This window comes from Hypanus sabinus, chromosome 3 (genome assembly GCF_030144855.1).
Source record: "Hypanus sabinus isolate sHypSab1 chromosome 3, sHypSab1.hap1, whole genome shotgun sequence".
Taxonomy (NCBI): domain Eukaryota; kingdom Metazoa; phylum Chordata; class Chondrichthyes; order Myliobatiformes; family Dasyatidae; genus Hypanus; species Hypanus sabinus.
In genome coordinates this window covers 95,551,135-95,572,696 of record NC_082708.1, presented here as the reverse complement: position 1 = coordinate 95,572,696, position 21,562 = coordinate 95,551,135, and the positions used below count along the sequence as shown (strand labels likewise).

Sequence of the window (21,562 nt, the reverse complement as noted above, 5' to 3'; positions counted from 1 at the left end):
AATACAACACTCACCAATTATAAACCTGCTGTCCTCCCCTCTGTGTAATACATTCTCCAATTATCAGCCTACTGTCCTCCTCTCCGTACAACACAGCATTCACCAATTATCAACCTACTGTTCGCATCAACAACCTGTGCAATACGGATTTCACCAATTATTAACCTACTGTCCTCCTCTCTATGCAATACAACACTCACCAATTATCAACCTGCTATCCTCCCCTGTGTAATACGTTCTCCAATTATCAACCTACTGTCCTCCTCTCTGTGCAATACAGCAGTCACCAATTATCAACCTGCTATCCTCCCCTCTGTGTAATATGTTCTCCAATTATCAGCCTACTGTCCTCCGCTCCGTACAACACAGCATTTACCAATTATTAACCTACCGTCCTCATCAACAACCACCTGTGCAATACAGCAGTCATCAATTATCAACCTACTGTCCTCATCTCTCTGCAATACAACACTCACCAATTATCAACCTACCGTACTCATCAACAACCTGTGCAATACAGCATTCACCAATTATCAACCGACTGTCCTCCTCTCTCTGCAAGACAACATTCACCAATTATCTACCAACTGTCCTCCTCTCTGTGCAATACAACATTCAGCAATTATCAGCCTACTGTCCTCCTCTCTGTGCAATACAACACTCATCAATTATCAACCTGCTGGCCTCCCCTCTGTGTAATACAACATTCACCAATTATCAGCCTACTGTCCTCCTCTCTGTGCAAAACAGCATTCACCAATTATCAAACTACTGTCCTCCCCTCTGTGTAATACAACATTCACCAAATATCAGCCTACCGTCCTCATCAACAACCACCTGTGTAATACAACATTCACCAATCATCAACCTATTGTCCTCCTCTCTGTGCAATACAACTTTCACGGATTATCAATCTACTGTTCTCCCCTTTGTGCAATACAACACTCACCAATTATCAACCTATTGTCCTCCTCTCTGTGCAATACAACATTCACCAATTATCAGCTTACTGTCCTCCTCTCTGTGCAATACAACACTCACCAATTATCAACCTACTGTCCTCCCCTGTGTAATAAAGCATTCACCAATTACCAACCTACTGTCCTCATCAACAACAACTGTGTAATACAGTATTCACCAATTATCAACCTATCGTCCTCCCCTCTGTATAATCGAACATTCCCCAATTATCAGCCTACCGTCCTCCCTCTGTGTATTCCAGCGCTCACCAATTATCAGTCGACTATCCTCTCCTCTGTGCCCACCAATTCTCAGCCTACTGTTCCATGTTTTCTATAACAGAGTACAATCTGAGTTCTTGAGAGTTTGATGTTGCTGGATTTTCAGATTTTCCAAACTATTCTACATTATTGCAATGACATACCTCATTAACATAATTAAAAATGTTACACTGATATACAATAATCTTAATTTTCAACAAGTAAGTCTAACGTAGGCCATGAAAACTGGTCCTCAGTGTGTTTATAGGAAGCACAGAAAACAACGAAGCTGAAAGGTGTATCAGAAACAAAACTTACTGAGTCTCACCCTGAGCCACCAGGATTTTCAATCAGATCTTCATCACTTTACTGCAGGTGCAAAAGACTTTCCATGTGTTTGTAAATTCTACTGCTGTCATGGTTAATTTTATAAACCATACGGTTAAGGCTTAGGAAAAGCGGAACACCATTATGGTGTTTAACAAATGGCACCAGTGATCACATGGTGTTTAACAAATGGCGCCAGTGATCACATGGTGTTTAACAAATGGCGCCAGTGATCATCAGTAGCTTTCAATGGGCTGCAGAAAATTGCTTCAACATTTATCCGAAAATACTTCTTTTGAATTACTTTCACTGTAATCTGCAGCATGTAACTTTCCCCCAAACAACAGACTTAAATCACCTCAAAGAACTTCAGATCTCACAATCGACTGAAGAACTCAGACCGCTCAGGGTTTAAGGCTCATTGCCATGGCTGAAAGCAAGACAGGAGAGGGGGGGGGGATCCAATCCAAGCTGAAATGCAGAGGGCTGAGCTGTCCTTTACCCAGCATCTAGTTGCAAATGTGCAGTAACTAGAGAACAAGGCTGAGAATCTGAGGGCAAGACTGCCGTATCTGAGGCAGGTGAAAGTCTGTGGTATCAAAATGTGGCTTTCTCTGAAAATGCCGGATGCAGCAGGATTCATGATTCATAGAATGGACCGAACTGTGGACTTAGGAAAGGCAAAGGGAGGAGGTGTCGCGTTAACTCTCATTGGTGCTGTTTAACTCGTGTTCCACCAGCTTGTAACACCTAACAGCTAAATGTTATCCATTCTATTTATCACAGGAGTTTTTCTGTGTATCCTGACTGCAGTTTATGTACCAACAGCGGCTGACCTTCGATGCTGCATGATGTTATCTCCATACAAATCACAGCCCATCCAATGCATTTCAAACTGGAGTCAGACCTCAATCAGGCCTGTTTGAATAAAACCCGGCCCAATTATCACCAGCAGAATGCAATTACCTTCTACGAAGTTAAATCAAATGACATGGGAGAGAGAAGAACTTTGCTTCCAGATGAGCCTTCTATGCCCACTTTGTATGTCAGAACATGGAGGAACCATCGAGTACCCCACATCTCCCAATGATCCTTTTTTAAAAATTTTTTTATTAGTTTCTACAATGAAAAAAAAAGTAGTAAAAAAGTTTGTAGAGTGCAAAACAAAAGTACCAAATGTACAGTTCACAACGGTTAAAGAAAAGCACCCATGGTAGAATCATATATAGTTACCACCTCACCCTCCCATTCCCCAACTCCAAGCCTACCTTACAATTGATAGAAAAGTTAATCAGAACTTTTATCTCCACAGAGCTGTATTCATAAAAAAAAGGTATATTGCCTACTATCTGGGCTATTATATGTTTCCACATCAGATACCGTAAATCTTAACTGAAAGAAGCTAGAAGTATGCAGAAGGGAAAAAAAGGGATAGACCTTGAAACTAAGTGGGAAATATTCAAGAAAAGGTACCCACACCCTTTGGAACTTTATGTCTGAATTAAGAAGTGAATAATGAATCTTTTCAAGGTCTGAACAGGACATAATGTCTCTGAGCCACTGAGCATGAGTGGGCGGGGCAGCATCCCGCCACCTAAGTAGGACTGCCCGTCTGGCTAAAAGAGAGACAAAAGACAGTGTACAACGTTTAGTCGGACTCAGGTGCATGTCAACCTCTCCCGAGGTGCTGAAAAGAGCAATCAGAGGGTTAGGTTCCAAATAGTAATTAAGTATATGGGTTTTTTTTAATCTAAATATACTTCATTCAAAAATAAAATTATATACAATAAACCATTCAATGACTCTCAGTCCTTCCAAATGCTTCCATTACAGTCTTTACATTCCCACACTTTTGCCACCCAGGTGGCACTCTGTTACTTCATATTTACATACTCTTGTTCAGGGGTATACACCCTGCCCCTCAACTCCCGTGGGAGAAGAACCCTAGACTGTGGTCTTGCCCCACAGTGCAGTGCAGTGGCTGCACCAAGAATGAGTGCGTTCCTCAGCACGTACTCCTGCAGCCAAGAATGTGCCAGTCGGCAGCATTCTCCCACGGACATCTCCGTGTGCTGGAAGACCATCAAGTTTTGGGCCGACCAAAGAACGTCTTTCACCAAGCTGATGATCTGGATGTTGGTCTCTGTGTGCATCCCCAGGAACAGCCGTAGATTAGAGAGTCCTCTGTTACGCAGCTGCTGGGGATGAACCTCGACACTGTTTCTTCCCCGCGACACACTTCCCCCGCGAACTCACAGTGTGCAAAGAGGTGGGTCACGGTCTCCTCCTCACTGCAGTCCTCCTGTGGGCAGCGGGGTGTGGAGACGACGTTCCGGGCGTACAGGAGGGATCGCACTGTGAGGGCCCCGCTCACCGCCAGCCAGGTGAGGTCTTGCTGCCTGTTGGTGAGGTCTGGCGATGAGGCATTTTGCCAGATGAACCGGACGGTCTGCTCAGGGAACCACCCCACTATGTCCATCACATCCTTCTCCTGCAGTGCCTGATGGCCCTGTGGTCAAGAATGTTGATCTGGAAGAACTTCTCTACAAAGGACAGGTATGGCGGCACCAACCAGCTGACAGGGGTGTTGCGTGGCAAAGGAGCCAGACCCATCCTTCGTAGCCAGGGTGACAGGTAGAATCTGGGCACATAGTGGTACTTGGTGCCCACATACCTGGGATCCACACACAACCTGAACCAGCCACACGCGAAGCTAGCCATTAGGGTGAGGGTGACATTGGAAACGTTTTTGCCCCCGTTGTCCAGGGACTTGTGCATGGTGGTCCATCTGACCTGCTCCATGTTGGATCTCCAGACGAATCTGAAGATGGCTTGGGTGATTTCCGAGCTGAACGAGCAGGGGACTGGCCACACCTGCGCCAAGTACAGCAGCACTGAGAGCACCTCACACCTGATGACCAGGTTCTTGCCTGTTATTGAAAGAGAGTTCCCCCCCCTCACAGTCCCAGTTTCTGTTTGACCTTGGCAGTCCGCTCCTGCCAGTTCTTGTTGCACGCCTCAGCCCCTCTGAACCAGATCCCCAACACCTTCACGTGATCAGACCTGATGGTGAAGGGGACGCTGGATCGGTCGGGCCAGTTGCCGAAGAGCATGGCTTCACTCTTTGTGCGGTTGATCCTGGCCCCCGACGCCTGCTCGAACTGTTCGCAGATGCTGATCAGCCTGCGAACTGACCTCGGATCAGAGCAGAAGACGGTGACGTTGTCCATATACAGGGAGGTTTTGACTTGGGTCCCTCCACTGCCTGGCAGCGTCACCCCTCTTATGCCCTCATCCCTCCTGATGGCTTCGGCAAAGAGTTCTATGCAGCACACGAACAAGACAAGGGAGAGAGGGCAGCCTACCTGACTCCAGACCTGATGGGGAAGCTGTTTCCCACCCGTTGACCTGGACTGCGCTACAGATGTCCGTGTAGAGCAGTTTGATCCAATTCCAGATTCCCTCCCCAAATCCCATTTTGGAGAGTACATCCACCATGTACGTGTGCGATATCTTGTCAAAGGCTTTCTCCTGATCCAAGCTGACCAGGCAGGTGTTCACCCCTCTGTCCTGCATGTAGGCGATGGTGTCCCAGCAGCGCGAGGCTGTCTGAGATCTTACTGCCCAGTACAGCACAGGTTTGGTCCGGGTGGATCACCTGCTCCAGTGCAGACTTGACCCTGTTGGTGATAGCCTTGGACAGGATCTTGTAGTCGTTACGTATCCCGTAACTGGATAACTCACCAGCAAAGATAGAGCTGTGGTACATTCATAACATAGTCCACATTCACGAGTGAGATAGGCCTCCACTTTCTAATGTCTTCCCTCTCCCCCTTCTGCTTGTAGATGAGGGTGATGATGCTCTTCCTCATGGATTCTGACATGCTGCCCACCAGAAGCGTAGCATTGTTCACTTTCAGCAGGTTGGGGCCCATCCGGTTCCACAGAGCCGAATACAACTCGACCGGTAAGCCGTCACTTCCGGGAGTCTTACCCGACTCAAAGGAACGGACGGAGCCAGTCGGCTCGTCCAGGGTCAGTGGCTGATCCAGACTCTCCCGTCGCCTCCGGGAGTCTTACCCGACTCAAAGGAACAGACGGAGCCAGTCGGCTCGTCCAGGGTCAGTGGCTGCTCCAGACTCTCCCATCGCCTCCGGGAATCTTACCCGACTCAAAGGAACGGACGGAGTCAGTCGGATTGTCCTGGGTCAGTGGCTGCTCCAGACTCTCCCGTCGCCTCCGGGAGTCTTACCCGACCCAAAGGAACGGACGGAGCCAGACGGCTCGTCCAGGGTCAGTGGCTGCTTCCCGTCGTCTAAGACCTGCCTGATAGTCAACAGGAAGTTGCGGGAGGCTGAGGAGTCTGTGGCCTTTTCTCCGTACAGACCGGCATAGAAGGACCTGCAGATCCTCAGTATGTCTGTCTGCGAGGACGCGACTGAGCCGTCCTCTTCCTTAAGGTTGTGGATCACAGAGCTCCCCCTGTGCACCTTCTGGAAGAAGAATCATGAGCAAACCTCATCCTGCTCCACGGTTCGGACCCTTGATCGGAAGATGATCTTGGAGGACTCGGCGGCAAAGTGCTGGGCCTGCCGGCCCTTCACCTCCCGCAGTTCCTCCCTGACATCCACCCCCCTTGACTGCAGAAGGAGTTGCTGCAACTCTGTCTGGAGTTTACGCAGTTCCCTCTGCCCCTACCTTGCTTTCTGGATGCCCTTGTGGATGAAGAACCTCTTGATGTTCTCCTTGGTGGCTTCCCACCAGTGAACCGGGGAATCAAAGAAGGCTTTCAAGGTTCTCCAACCTGTGTACTCCTCTAGTTCCTCGATGTTCTCTGGGGTCAGCAGCTTAACATTCAGCTTCCACGTCCCCCTCCCTGCCATGCTGGTCCTCCTGTAGGTGACAGGCGGCTCGCAGAGGCAGTGGTCAGAGAAGAACACCGGCGTGACGTCGGTGGATCTGGCCGTGAGGGATTCTGACAGGAAGAGGAAGTCGATCCGGGAGCGGGCTGAGCCGTCCGGTCGTGTCCAGGTGGCTTGCGGCTGAGCTCCACCCGTGGGGGTGCCAAAGGCGTCGCTCAGCTTGGCTGTCTTTACCGTTTTCATCAGGACTCTGGAGGTACCGTCCAGCCTGCCGTCGGCACTGCCAGATCATCCAGCCGCATCAATGGTGCAGTTGAAGTCTCCGGCCAGAACGACTGGCCGGGACCTCACCAGCAGTGGTGGGAGCCGCTCGAGGACGGCCAGCCGGGACCTCACCGGCAGCGGTGGGAGCCGCTCGAGGACGGCCGGCCGGGACCTCACCGGCAGCGGTGGGAGCAGCTCGAGGACGGCCGGCCGGGACCTCACCGGCAGCGGTGGGAGCCGCTCGAGGACGGCCGGCCGGGACCTCACCGGCAGCGGTGGGAGCCGCTCGAGGACGGACGGCCGGCCGGGACCTCACCGGCAGCGGTGGGAGCCGCTCGAGGACGGACGGCCGGCCGGGACCTCACCGGCAGCGGTGGGAGCCGCTCGAGGACGGCCGGCCGGCCGGGACCTCACCGGCAGCGGTGGGAGCCGCTCGAGGACGGCCGGCCGGCCGGGACCTCACCGGCAGCGGTGGGAGCCGCTCGAGGACGGCCGGCCGGCCGGGACCTCACCGGCAGCGGTGGGAGCCGCTCGAGGACGGCCGGCCGGCCGGGACCTCACCGGCAGCGGTGGGAGCCGCTCGAGGACGGCCGGCCGGCCGGGACCTCACCGGCAGCGGTGGGAGCCGCTCGAGGACGGCCGGCCGGCCGGGACCTCACCGGCAGCGGTGGGAGCCGCTCCAGGACGGCCGGCCGGCCGGGACCTCACCGGCAGCGGTGGGAGCCGCTCCAGGACGGCCGGCCGGCCGGGACCTCACCGGCAGCGGTGGGAGCCGCTCCAGGACGGCCGGCCGGCCGGGACCTCACCGGCAGCGGTGGGAGCCGCTCCAGGACGGCCGGCCGGCCGGGACCTCACCGGCAGCGGTGGGAGCCGCTCCAGGACGGCCGGCCGGCCGGGACCTCACCGGCAGCGGTGGGAGCCGCTCCAGGACGGCCGGCCGGCCGGGACCTCACCGGCAGCGGTGGGAGCCGCTCCAGGACGGCCGGCCGGGACCTCACCGGCAGCGGTGGGAGCCGCTCGAGGACGGCTGGCCGCTCGCTCCACACGGGGAGGCGCACACGTTAATCAGCCGGAGCGGAGTGCCTTGGTATTTGATGTCTGCTACCAGGAGGTACCCCGCAACCACCTCTTTGACTTGGGTGATTGAGAAGTTGCCTCCCCGTAGCAGAATCTCCAGGCTGGAAGCATGACAGTCGTTGCCCCCCGACCACACCGACAAACCCCGGGTCCACCAACGTGACCACCTCCGGTAGTTGCGGAGGTGTGGCAGTCCGCACTCCTGGAGGAAGGTCACGTCAGCCTTTACCGTGTCCAAGTACCGGAGCGTGCTGACGCTTCGCCCAGTACTCTTCAAGCTGCGCACATTCATAGATGCCAGTGAAATGTCCTCCATGGTTTGAAGTTCTTTATTGCAGCAGCACACCGTCCTTACCTTCGCAGTCCTGAGTCTTCATGCCTACCGCCTTTGTGAAGTCCTTCACCTTCTGTGGGCTCAGGAACTGCAGGTCATCCTCCCCTGTGTGTGGCAGTTCTGGTTCTCTGCCTGGGGGCTTGCTGTCTCCCAGGCCTGCTGCCCCTTCAGGCTTCAGCCAGACGTGGCTCCTCTCCCAGGTTAAGTATAAGGGATAAAGTTAGAAAGACATTTCTCCAGTATTTCTCCAAGCTAGGACAAGTCCAATACATATAAATAAGGGAAGCCTCGCCCCCTTTGCACTTGTTGCAACAGGCACTAATATCTGGATTGATATGCGGTAATTTAGTTTTAGATATATGAGCCCTGTGTACAACCTTAAACTGTAACAGGCAGTGGTGAGCACATAAAGAGGTTGAATTAACTGACTTGAGATTTGAATCCCATACATCATCAGACAAAGGAAAATTTAAATCTTGCTCCTAGGCAGTTTTAATTTTGTCAAGGGGAGCTCGCCTCAAAGTCGCTAACTTATCTCAAACAATAGATATCAAACCTTTACACAATAGATTCATGCGAAGAAACGTGTCAACAGTGTTTTTAATCGGGTACCTCAGGAAAGTTTGATATTAAAAGGTTGATAAAATGTCTAATTTGGAGATATCTAAAAAGTGAGTATTCGGTAGGCTGAATTTTGCAGACAGTTGTTCAAAAGAAGCAAAGCGATCGTCTATGGAAAGATCTTCAAAGCACCTAATGTCCTTTCTGTGCCAGTCTTGAAATGTTAAACCATGCATAGAAGGCTGAAAGAGATGATTATGTAGGATAGGACTAGAAAGAGAGAAACCGTGAAGACCATTATACTTTCTAAACTGGGCCCATATTCTCAGAGTGTGCCTGATAACAGGATTAACAATTGGTTTGGGCAGATGGCAAGGAAGTGCAGATCCAAGAAGTGCGGAGATAGAGAAATTCTTATTAGAGTTCATTGCCACCCATATTGGGCAGTCAGACTGATTATAAAAGAAAGACCAAAAGATAAGACAATGTATGTTGGCTGCCCAGTAATATAAGCGGAAATTGGGCAAGGCCATACCCCCTACACTTCTAGGTTTTTGAAGCTAAGATTTATTTAGTTGTGGTCATTTGCCCTTACATAAATAGGACAAAATAACTGAGTCTAACGAATCAAAGAAAGCTTTAGAAATAAAAATTGATAAAGATTGAAATAGGTATAAAAATTTAGGAAGGATATACATTTTAACAACATTAATTGATCCATCAGGGACATGGAAAAGAGCACCATACTAGGCTCTGTTTTATATGATTTAACAAATCAGTAAAATTTTCTCCAAAAAGACGCTTATAATTCCTTGTTACTGTAATGCCAAGGTAAGTAAATTGATTATTCATTACTTTCAAAGGGAGGTTGTGTTTGTGCTTCTCTGTTTATTGGAAAGAGTTCACTCTTATGTAAATTAAGTTTGTATCCTGAAAACTGGCTAAATTTGTTAAGGAGTGAAAACAATGGGGGTAAAGGCTGATTTATACTTGTGCGTATGGGCTACAGGCGTACCGTAGCACCTGATTTTCACTTCTGCGTAGGCTCTACACCGGGGGTCGGCAACCCGCGGCTCCGGAGCCACATGTGGCTCTTTTACGTCTGTGCTGCGGCTCCCTGTTACTTTGGGAAATAATTGGTTGTGGCGCCCCTTTTCCTGGCACATCCGAACCGACTCACAATTAGATAGCCTACGGGGGTTTGCGAGCACAGAGCTTTGGAGCCTCTGCGCCATGGGGGGCAGGTTGAGGGAGGCTTAAAAGTGAGGCTGAAGATTTCGAATAAGGTTTTTTCCTTCGACTGCAGTTACCGACTCCGTGTCGTAATTTTAGCGCTGCGTGTAGCACGCCGCTACATGGTCAGTATTTAATTAAAATGTATTTTATGTTAGTTTGTTAGTTTTTGAAATGTAAATCTAAATTTGAAGATTATGGTGATCTTGTACAATCTAAATAAGATGTTGTGGCGACCCATTTCCTGACACATCCGAACCGGCTCACAATTAGCCAGCGTTCAGGCTAAGGGAGATAGCCTACGGGGGTTTGTGAGTACGTGTCTTTTGCAGCATCCGCGCCCATGGGGGGCGGGTTGAGGGAGGCTTAAAAGCAAGGCTGTTTAGTTCGAATAAAGCTATCTTTGACTGCAGTTTACTGACTGCGTGTAGCAACCGCTACGTGTTTTTATCGCTGGCTGTCCAGAGGGGAGGTGCTGAAACGCTTTGTCGCGTGTCTGGAAGAAGTGAAAACTTTCCTGGGCAGCAAAGGGCTCAACTTTCCTGAGCTGGAACAGCCAGAGTGGCTGGAAAAGCTACACTTCATGGTAGACATGACAGCGCACCTGAACACGCTGAACACAGCTCTTCAACGGGGTAAGGACGTACAGCCCTGCACATGTTGGAGGATGTTTTGGCATTCGAGCGCAAGTTGACGTTGCTTGCCAGAGATTTACAGAAAGGCACATTGTCTCACTTGCCCAATTTGAGAGAGTTCAAACAATGTCACGACATGATAAATTCGGAGTATTTACATTCTGCAATCATCGCAATGCAAACATCGTTTGGGAAACGCTTCTGTGAGTTCAGAGAGGAAAAAAGCACATTATCCTTCCCGGTCACTCCCCTAAGCATCGATCCATCCCTACTGAATACGACTGCATTGTCAGGTGTGAGTCAACCTGAACAAGTATGATAAATATTTTAATTGCCTATTATTTTACGTATATTCATATGTTTTCATTGTTCAGTGAAATAGTCCTTTTATTTTTCAGGCTGACAGCTGGCTGATGTTATTTTTGATTTGCTGCTGGCGGCAAATTTAAGTTTGGCGTTTTTCATAAATACAAGAAGGACTCAAATAGACGTTGAGTATTTTACTTAAAAGTAACCTTTAACCTAACGTCTTTTTTTCGGAGTTCAAAATGTTTCTGTTGCATGCAGAAATGTAATTTCGTTTTCTCTGCAGGAGTTCATCAATTTCATAAATGCAACACATTATAGTTTGTTTATACATAGCATAAAGGCAAAACAAAACGTTGTATGCAGTGTTATTTCATTTTAAATGTCAAACGGGTTTTGCGGCTCCCAGTGTTTTCTTTTCTGTGGGAAACGGGTCCAAGTGGCTCTTTCAGTGGTAAAGGTTGCTGACCCCTGCTCTACACCATAGAGAACATGCGCTGCTGTGTGCCAAAATGCTAGTCGGCGGTGGGGTTTCTATCCACCATATTGTGTTTCCTTGTGAGAGACATGGACGAGAAAATGCATTTCAAACATTTTCGCCTGTTGGCAGGTAGATTTGACAATCTGGTTCATCTATTTTGCATCAGTGTACAGACATGGCGGAGATGAAGCAACTGGAAATGTGTAGGAGGAAATGCGATGCTACCAAGCGGACCAATCACAGTTTTGCGGTCTGCGTCGCCACGTCACGCGAGTTACCTTTTTAGGGAGGTGCACGTCACCCTACAGCGTAGGGTACGCGTTACCTACAGTGTAGATGCGACGCACAAGTATAAATCAGCCTTAAGGAGGTAGTCGGATTTGATATAAAAAGTTAAAGATTATCAGCATAAAGAGAGACTTTGTGCTCAACACCCCCCTCCAAATTCCCATCAGGTCAACAAAGCTACAAAACGCAATCGCCAATGGCTCTATGGCCAGATCGCAAAGTAAGGGACTTAAAGGGCAGCTTTTTCCGGGTGTCACGTTTAAGATTGAAAGGTTGGGATTGCTGAAAGTTAGTCAAAACAGAGGCAGTGGGATGAGAGTATAACAATTTAATCCATGTAATAAAACTTTGTCAAAAATCAAATTCTTCTAAAGCCGCAAAGAGATAATTCCATTCCACACGATCAAATGCTTTCTCTGCATCTAAAGAAATGACACATTCAGGAATCCCAACTGAAGGTGAGTATAAAATATTAAATAGACACCATATATTGAAAAATGATCCTTTGATCTTAATCTCTAAAGCTGACATGTGGCTGCCTTCAGGTGGGTGAATCTACAGAAAGCATTCAGACCAGACGGAGTACCTGACCACATACTACAGACCCATGCTGACCAACTGGCTGGTGTGTGCACTGATAACTTTAACCTCGCACTTCGGCAGTGTGTGTACTCACCTGCTTCAAGCAGGTTTCAATTATACTGGTGCCCAAGAAGAGCGTGGTGACCTGCCTCAATGACTATTGCTCAGTTGCACATACATCCACAGTGATGAACTGTTTTGAGAGGCTGCACCCCAGCTCCTGTCTGAGAGGTGACTTGGATCCACTCTCATTTTCCTACAGGAGCAACAGTCATCCCATTGGCTCTGCAATCAACTCTCGAGCATCTGGACAGCAAAGATGCATACATCAGGATGCTCTTTATCAATTACAGCTCAGCATTTAATACCACCATCCCCTCAAAACTAATCAATAAGCTTCAATATTTCATCAGCCTCAATATTTCCTTCTGCAACTGGATCCTGGATTTCCTCACTGACAGACCCCAGTCAGTTTGGATCGGCAACATCTCCTCCACGATCTCCACCGGCACAGATGCACCACAGGGTTGTGTGCTTGGCCCCCATTCTACTTGCTTTACACTTATGACTGTGAGGCTAAGTACCGCTCCAATGCCATATTCACATTTGCTGATGACACCACTGTTGTGGGCTGTATCAAAGGTGGTGATGAATCAGCATGTAGGAGGGAGATTGAAAATCAGGCTGAGTGGTGTAATAACCACCTCTCACTCAATGTTAGCAACACAATGCAACTGATAATAGACTTCAAGAGAGGGAAACAAAAGGTCCATAAGCCTCACTGGAGGATCAGACATGGAGAGGGTTAGCAACTTTAAATTCCTAGGCATTACTATTTCAGACGAACTGTCCTGGGCTCAACACACAAGTGCAATTACAAAGAAAGCAAGGCAGAGCCTCTACTTCCTTAAAAGTCTGCAGAGATTCATCTCAAACATTGACAAACTTCTATGATGTGCACTGTAAAGGTATTAACTGGCTCATCAATGCCTGGTATGGAAACATCATTGCCTTTGAATGGATTCATCCCAATACATCACAAGCCCTCCCAACCACTTAACACATCTACATGAAACGCTTTTGTACGAAAGCAGCATCCATCATCAGAAATCACCACTACCCAGCTATGTTCCCTTCTCCTGCCGCCATCTGGTAGGTGTTACAGGAGTCTCAGGACTCGCACCACCAGGTTCAAGGACAGTTCCTACCCCTTAGCCATGAGGCTCTTGAATAAAAGGGGATAACTACACTCACTTGCCCCACCATTGAGATGTTCCCATAAGCAGGTGTTGTGGATAGTGTGTAGGGCTGTCGCAGGTTACAGCAGGACACGAATGGGATGCAAAACTGGGCAGATAAGTGGCAGATGGAGTTTGATAGATCAAATATGATGTCAGAATATAGTAGTAATGGTAAGACTCTTGACAGTGTGGAGGATCAGAGGGATCTTGGGGTGCTCAAAGCTGCTTTGCAGGTTGACTCTGGTTAAAAAGGCATATGGTGTATTGGCCTTTGTCAATCATGGAATTGAATTTAGGAGCCAAGAGGAAATGTTGCAGCTATGTAGGACCCTGGTCAGACCCCACTTGGAGTACTGGTACTCAGTTCTGGTCGCCTCACTTTAGGAAGGATGTGGAAGCCATAGAAAGGGTGCAGAGGAGATTTACAAGGATGTTGCCTGGAATGGGGAGCATGCCTTATGAGAATAGGTTGAGTGAACTCAGCTTTTACTCCTTGGAGTGAAGGAGGATGAGAGGTGACCTGATAGAGGTGTACAAAATGATGAGAGGCATTGATCGTGTGGATAGTCAGAGGCTTTTTCCCAGGGCTGAAATGGTTACCACAAGAGGACACAGATTTAAGGTGCTGGGGAGTAGGTACAGAGGAGATGTCTGGGGTAATTTTTTTTACTCAGAGTGGTGAGTGCGTGGAATGGGCTGCCGGCAACGGTGGTGGAGGCGGATATGATAGGATATAAGTAAGCCTAGTAATTTCTGAGGTAGGGACATGTTGGGCACAACATTGTGGGCCGAAGGGCCTGTACTGTGCTGTAGGTTTTCTATGTTTCTAACCACCGATCTCACTTTTAAGGAGTCTTTATCTCATTACCTCTTGGTCTCGATATTTATGACTATTTATTTATATTTGCAGAGTTTGTTTTCTGAACTGTGGTTGATCTTTCATTGATCCTGTTATAGGATTGGTGAGTATGCTCACAGGAAAATGAATCTCAGGGTTGTATATGGTGACATATGTGTACTTTGACAACAAAATTTACTTTGAACTTTAATTAATCAAAACTAGTCTGTTATTGTGGTGACCCAGTTCCCAGTGCACCAAACCGGCTCTCAAAGTGGCATGCGCCGGCATAGAGGCTGGTCCCAAAGAGGGCGCCAAGCCTACTTCACCAGCAAGGGGAAAAGCCCGCGTGCGGGACAGGACTGTGAATACAGCATTCCCGATCAGGGAGGGCGGGATCAAGAAGGCTTTAAAGCGAGGCCGAAGTTTGAATATACCTTTTTTGCAACTGCAGCTCACCGAATCCGTGTCGTTATTTCAGCGCTGCGTGTAGCACACCACTACAATTGGTGACCCCGACGGCCCAAATGATATTTGGACCGAGGATGAACGACACCTCATCCGTTCATGCAGTTTTGTTAAAACTGCCAAGCTTCATGTACGCTGCGACCTCACCTACGGTTCCAGCAAGCAGAAGCCCAATTCCACATTTGGCAGATAACCTCGGATGCCACACGTTACTACTACGTGGTGAGCTCCCTCAACCAGGAGGCAGCCGCCCAGGTTGAGGAGTTCATACAATCGCCCCCAGCGAACAGCAAATATACAGAATTCAAAGCGTTGCTCATAAAGACGTTCGGACTCTCATGGCGCGAGCAAGCTGCCCGCTTACTGCGCCTGGATGGTTTGGGAGACAGGCCACCGTCGGCCTTGATGAACGAGATGCTGTCCCTGGCCGGAGGACACAAACCCTGCCTCATGTTTGAGCAGGCATTCCTGGAGCAGCTGCCCGAGGACATATGCCTGCTGCTGTCCGACGCGGATTTCAGCGACCCCCGGAAGGTGGCAGCCCAGGCGGACGTGCTGTGGAAAGCCAAGGTGAGTGGGGCACCCGTCGCACAGATCACCAGACCACGCTCCCAGAAGCAGACCAGACCAGGCCCAGCCACAGAGCCTGCTAACCCCAGAAGCAGGGGTGAGGAGACCAACGAACAATGGTGCTTGTACCACCAGTGGTGGGGCACAGAAGCCCGCCGCTGTAGCCCACCCTGCAAGTTCCCGGGAAGCGCCAGGGCCAGCCGCCGCTGATGGCTACGGCAGTTGGCCGTCGGGATAGCCTCCTGTATGTCTGGGACAAGTGGTCGGGATGCCGCTTTTTGATAGACACCGGAGCCAAGATCAGCGTCTTACCTCTGACGAGTTACGACACCCGCAACAGGGCACCGGGTCCCACCCTGAGGGCCGTGAACAGCAGCACAGTAAGGACCTACGGCACCCGTACGGTGCAGCTACAGTTCGACTCCAGCCGGTTCACGTGGGACTTCACACTGGCCGCCATAGCCCAACCGCTCCTGGGAGCGGATTTCTTGCGGTCTCACAGCCTACTGGTCGACCTGCCCAGGAAGAGACTGGTACACGCCGAGACCTTTCAGACGTTCTCCCTGGGTGCAGCCCAGTTGCCAGCCCCACACCTAGAGTCCATCACGCTGTCCGACAACGACTTCACCAGAGTCCTGGCAGATTTCTCATTGGTTCTGGCACCGCAGTTCATGGCAGCCATGCCCAGACACAGCCTACAGCACCACATCCCGACACAAGGACCACCCCTCCATGCCCGTGCTCGAAGGCTTCCCCCGGACAAGCTCTGGCCGGCGAAGGAGGAGTTCGAGAGGATGGAGGAATTGGGGATCGTACAGCAGTCTGACAGCCCATGGGCCTCCCCCCTGCACATGGTGCCCAAAGCAACAGAGGGCTGGAGACCATGCGACGACTACCTCAGGCTGAACGAGGCTACAACACCGGACCGCTACCCTGTGCCGCATATTCAGGACTTTGCAGCAAACCTGCACGGCGCACAGTTCTCCAAGGTTGACCTCGTCCAGGGATACCATCAAATCCCGATGCACCCGGATGACGTCCCCAAAACGGCACTCATCACCCCTTTCGGCCTTTTCGAGTTCCTACGCATGCCGTTCGGCCTAAAGAATGCCGCAAAGACGTTTCAGCGGTTAATGGACGCGGTGGGATGGCAGGAGCATCTGTCCCACCTCCGTCAACTCTACGCACAACTGAGTGAATACGGCCTGACAATCAACCCGGCCAAATGCCAGTTCAGGCTCGACACCATCGACTTCCTGAGTCACAGGATTACTAAAGATGGGGCAACCCCTCTGCCCGCCAAGGTAGACACGGTCTGCTATTTCCCCCGACCCAACACAATCAAAGGCCTTCAGGAATTCGTGGGTATGGTGAATTTCTACCACCACTTCCTCCCTTCAGCTGCCCGAATCATGTTCGCCCTGATGTCGGGTAAGGGCAAGGACATTACCTGGGACGAGGAGTCTGCCGCCACTTTCATTCAAGCCAAAGAAGCCTTGGCAAACACCGTGATGCTAGTGCACCCCAGAACGGACGTCCCTACCGCCCTCACAGTGGACTCATCCAACACGGCAGTCTGTGGAGTGCTGGAGCAGCTCATCGAGGGTCGCTGGCAACCCCTGGCGTTTTTCAGCAAACACCTACGACCACCCGAGCACAAATACAGTGCTTTCAACCGGGAACTGTTGGCGCTATACCTGGCAATCCGGCATTTCAGGTACTTCTTAGAAGGTAGGCCCTTCACCGCGTTCACACACCACAAACCGCTTACCTTTGCATTACCTGGTTGTCCCACCAGCAGCAACATCTGTCCTACATCTCCAAATACACAACTGATGTCCGGCATGTTTCGGGAAAGGACAATGTCGTGGCGGACACCCTCTCCCGCCCTAACATCCAAGCCCTGTCCCAGGGGATAGACTATGCAGCACTGACGGAGGCGCAGCAGGCAGACGAGGAGATCCCTAGTTACAGAACCGCAGTCTCCGGTTTGCAGCTCCAGGACCTCCCTGTAGGCCCAGGTGGGAGAACCCTACTCTGTGACATCACCACCGGCCAACCCCGCCCCGTCATTCCGGCAGCCTGGCGACGGCGCATTTTCAACTCCATTCACAACTTAGTTCCCAGCTCATTTGTACAGAATCCTGTCCCCTCTTCTGTACGCCTCCTCCTTCTCCCGACGAAGCTACCCGAGTTGTGATGTGAACCATGGCTTGTTGTTATTGAATGTGCAGAAGGTTTTTCAGTGTACTGTAGTTAATAACAACAAAAGTTTTAGAGCGCAAGATTGCACATCCACACGCTGCCAAAACCAATGCGAGACTGACGAGAGTGAGACTGTGAGGCATGCGCACGTGACTTGTCTTGGCGGAAAAACAGTGCTCATCGCCCTAACAGCTTTGCATAACTGAGTTTTGGACGCATACAAGGAGAAGTTGGTAGAAATAGGTTCAACGCATAACTGAAGATACATATAACGAGGATAGGGTGTACATGGATGGTAGAGATATGGAGAGCTATGGTCCCAGTGCAAGTCAATGGGAGTAAGCAGCTTAAATGGCTCAGCACAGACTAAATGGGCTGAAGCGTCTGTTTCTGTGCTGTACTTTTCTGTGCCTCTATGTCTCTTAACCCATCAAAAAAGACCATCAAACATCAATTGTGCCTACAAAATACGTGCAAACAATAAAGGTAAGCAAATAAGATTCAGAACTGTTGTCCATGGAAGATTTAACATGCACGAAGCTAGTTACAGCTGATCCAGGAGCCTGTTAGTGCAGAGACAAGTAAACCTCACGGAGCACCAAGCTGAACACCGGCCCCAACACCCTAACTTTTTCAATCTGGCCTGGACCCTAAAACGGTCAAACACCAGCCAACCATCGCTCTAAGGCATGGTTACCTCAACTCTGCTTTGCCTTGGTTCTACCACTTCAAATTGCCCCCAACTTCACTCCAGGAATGGCCAAACATTGGCTCATTCACTACTCTTGAGCCCAGGTTCCACTTCCTCAATTTGGCCTGTACACACCACAACTGGCCTGCAGCTTCAAGACTTCAGTTCAGAATGCAAAAATGCCAAGTTCAAAAGCTCAACTCTAAACGGGCTACTGATTGCAGTGATCATTTGAGAAAAGTGAGTGATAAAGTAGTCAATAGTTGTTTTTACTGTCAGCAAGTCATCATTGTGCTTACTGTAGTTAAAACCTTGTCAGCCACAGTTGCCTCATCCTCCCTTTCGAAGGCTTATTCTTCTTTAGGATTAACTGATCCTGCACCTTCCCTTTATTCCCATTACCTTCAGCCATTGCTGCTCTGCCATCATCCTTGCTGGACTCCCCACCAATCAGCTTTGCTCAGCTCATCTCTCACACCTCTGCAGTTCCCTTTACTCCAATGAAATGTCAAATGTATCAGATTTTATCTTCTCCCTCTCAAACTACAGGGTGAATTCTATCATGTTAGAATCCTAAAGGTTCTCTTATCTTAAAATCCCTAATCCAATCTGGTTCATATGCAACACCAAATCCTGACGAAGGGTCTCGGCCCGAAATATTGACTGCTCATTTCAACGGATGCTGCCCGACCTGCTGAGTTCATCCAGCTTGTTTGTACGTGTTGATTTGACCCCAGCATCTGCAGTGTACTTTGTGTTTACAAATCCAGAATTGCCTTTCCCAAGTGGGTTCAACCACAAACTGCTACAGCTATCTTGTAGATATTCTACAGGATTTGTAGAATCACTTCTCTTGGGATCGAGCACCAACCTGATTCTCACAATCTACCTGCATACTGAAATCTCCCATGAACATTGTAACATTGACCTTTTTTTTACATGTTTTGTCTCTCCCCCATTGTAATTTATAGTCCACATCCTGGCTATTGCTTGGAAGTCTGTATATAACTCCCATCAGAGTATTTTAACCCTTGCAGTTTTCTTTAAAAACTCTACCCACAAGGATTCTACATCTTCTGATCCTATGTCACTTTGAGGATTTTATTTCAAATTTTTAGGCAACAGAGCCACCCCACCCCCTCTGCCTGGTCTTTCAATACAACTATGCATCATTGGATGTTAAGCTTCTAGCTGTGATTTTCCTGGAGCTATGACTCAGTGATGCCCACAATGTCATACCTGCCAATTAATTTCTTAATCTGCTACCTTACTTCAAATGCACTCAAATATAACACCTTCAGTCCTATATCACCCTTTTCAATTTTGTCTCCATATGGCTGGAAATTAAATTCTATACCCTTTCTAAAGTTTTGTTTCCTTTCTATTCTAGGCACTTCAGTAACTGTGCACTCTTTCCCTTGTACTTTATCCTAACTTTTCCAAGCTGTTAAACCCACTCCCCTCCCTCACCCCCCAATATTTGGTTTAAAGCCCAGTCCACAACCCTGGTAATGCAATTTACTAAGCCCCTGGTCCCAGCGTGGTTCAGGCAGAGCTGTCTCATTGCAGCTGCTCCTTTCTTCCTCAATACTGATGCCAATGTCCTACAAATTCACAACCACTTCCCCGCACCAATCTCTTCCCACTTCAAATACCTCTGCTCATCACATGATGTGCCCCAAACCCATGTACTAGGCAGACAACAGTCTTCAGGAATCTTGATCCTAGCAAGAGAATTGTGTCTATATCCCCAATTGTGTGTCTCTCTCCACCCCCTTTTGAATGGCTCCCTGAACCACTGTTTGGTTGCTAATCCTTCCTACACCCGCCACTCTCACCCTTACAGGAAACAACGATCTCACACCTGTGACCAAGCTCAAGGGCTGAGGCTTCTCTATTTCTTGGATTCCCCTACTGCCTCACTCGCAGTCACGCCCTCTTGTCCCTGGCTCTGACTGAATTTGTCGTAGTTCATTTAACGGGCAAGACTGCCTCCTTAAACACAGTAACTCTCCCCCTCCCTGATGTGCCGCAGTGTTTGAAGCCCAGATTCCAGGTCATCATCTTTGAGCCTGAGCTCCTCGAGCAGCCAACACTTGCGCAGATGTGGTCACCAGGAACCACAATGGGGTCCACCATGTTCCACATCCTGTAGCTACAGCACATCACCTGATCCTGCATCCCTGTTTTATTTAATTTATTGTAATTTGATACCTTTAGTTCTACAAAACTAATACATTATTAAAGCACGCTTACCTATTCTTAACTGTTATTCACCTGCAGGCTACTTGCCAAAGCCTAATATAATAGACTCTGCCACTGGCCCACTTATAAAATGGCCAATTCTAAATGGCCTTCACCACGTCTCACTGAAACCTATTGAGCCTCAATTCACCACTTTGACTCTGCCCACTCCCACAACGACCAGGCCACTTAAACCTTGCCTCTTTTTATTGGCTTAAGTGAAACTTGTTCTCAACGAAATTTGCCTTTTTTAGTGGTTCAGTGGGAACCACTTGCACAAATCTCGCTACTCTAAAGTGAAACTCACTCTCAACAAGTTTTGCTGTTTTTAGATTTAATCTTTACATGAAATTTTTATTCATAGGCAGTTTTGAAGTTCTTTTTCTATGAACGCTACTTTGAGCTTTGATATAAACTCACCCTTAACACCAAATGACAAGTTTTGTGCCAGAAATATGCTGCATCGTTATAATTTGGTATCTTTGAAATTTTTACAATAATAAAACATTTTCATATTTCTAAAATACAAATTCAATGTATATTAATGCACAGGTTCAAAAAATGTAATCCGACTGCAAAGGGCTCACTTCACAACAATTCATAATAGTTTTAAATTTTAAAGATAATTATAAAAAATAAATAAATAAATTGAACCAAAGGAGGACATATTGTAGAAAGCGGTGACTAAAAGATGGATTATAAAGGAGATACTAAAATGTTGGACACGTCCAGAATATTCATATAGATTTTGATGGCTTCCAGAGGACCGAAAGCTATCAATACTCATTTTGTGAAGGGAAATGGGGGAATACATTATGTGGATCTATAACATGCTTATGTGTTTTTTTTTAAATTCACTTACCACTGCTGGTGCATTTACTACTGATAAATTATAACCATACAGAAACGATGAACCAAAAGCTCCAATTAGTGACGCAGTCAGAAGATGGCATGTCAAACCCTACAAAGGCAAGAGATCTCGTTTAAACATTTTAAACCTTTTTTTAAAAAAAATCAGTGACTTGAAATTTTTTTTAATTTGAAACAACTTTTCTTGATTAATCTTTCATTTGGTATTCAATTACATTTTGCTGAAGATTCATTTGCAGGGTATGATAATTATTACTGGTCACTT

General features: G+C 48.5%; 1 protein-coding gene across 7 annotated transcripts in view; it reads right to left on the bottom strand.

The window, feature by feature from the left end:
* Positions 1-21,562, bottom strand: part of slc2a9l2 (solute carrier family 2 member 9, like 2) — a 408,559-nt gene that overhangs the window by 357,860 nt on the left and 29,137 nt on the right. For all 7 annotated transcript variants that reach the window (XM_059964824.1, XM_059964823.1, XM_059964828.1 and 4 more), the window contains one exon: positions 21,290-21,388. In XM_059964824.1, coding sequence (XP_059820807.1) covers positions 21,290-21,388 — 99 coding nt within the window. The remainder of the gene's footprint in view (positions 1-21,289; positions 21,389-21,562) is intronic.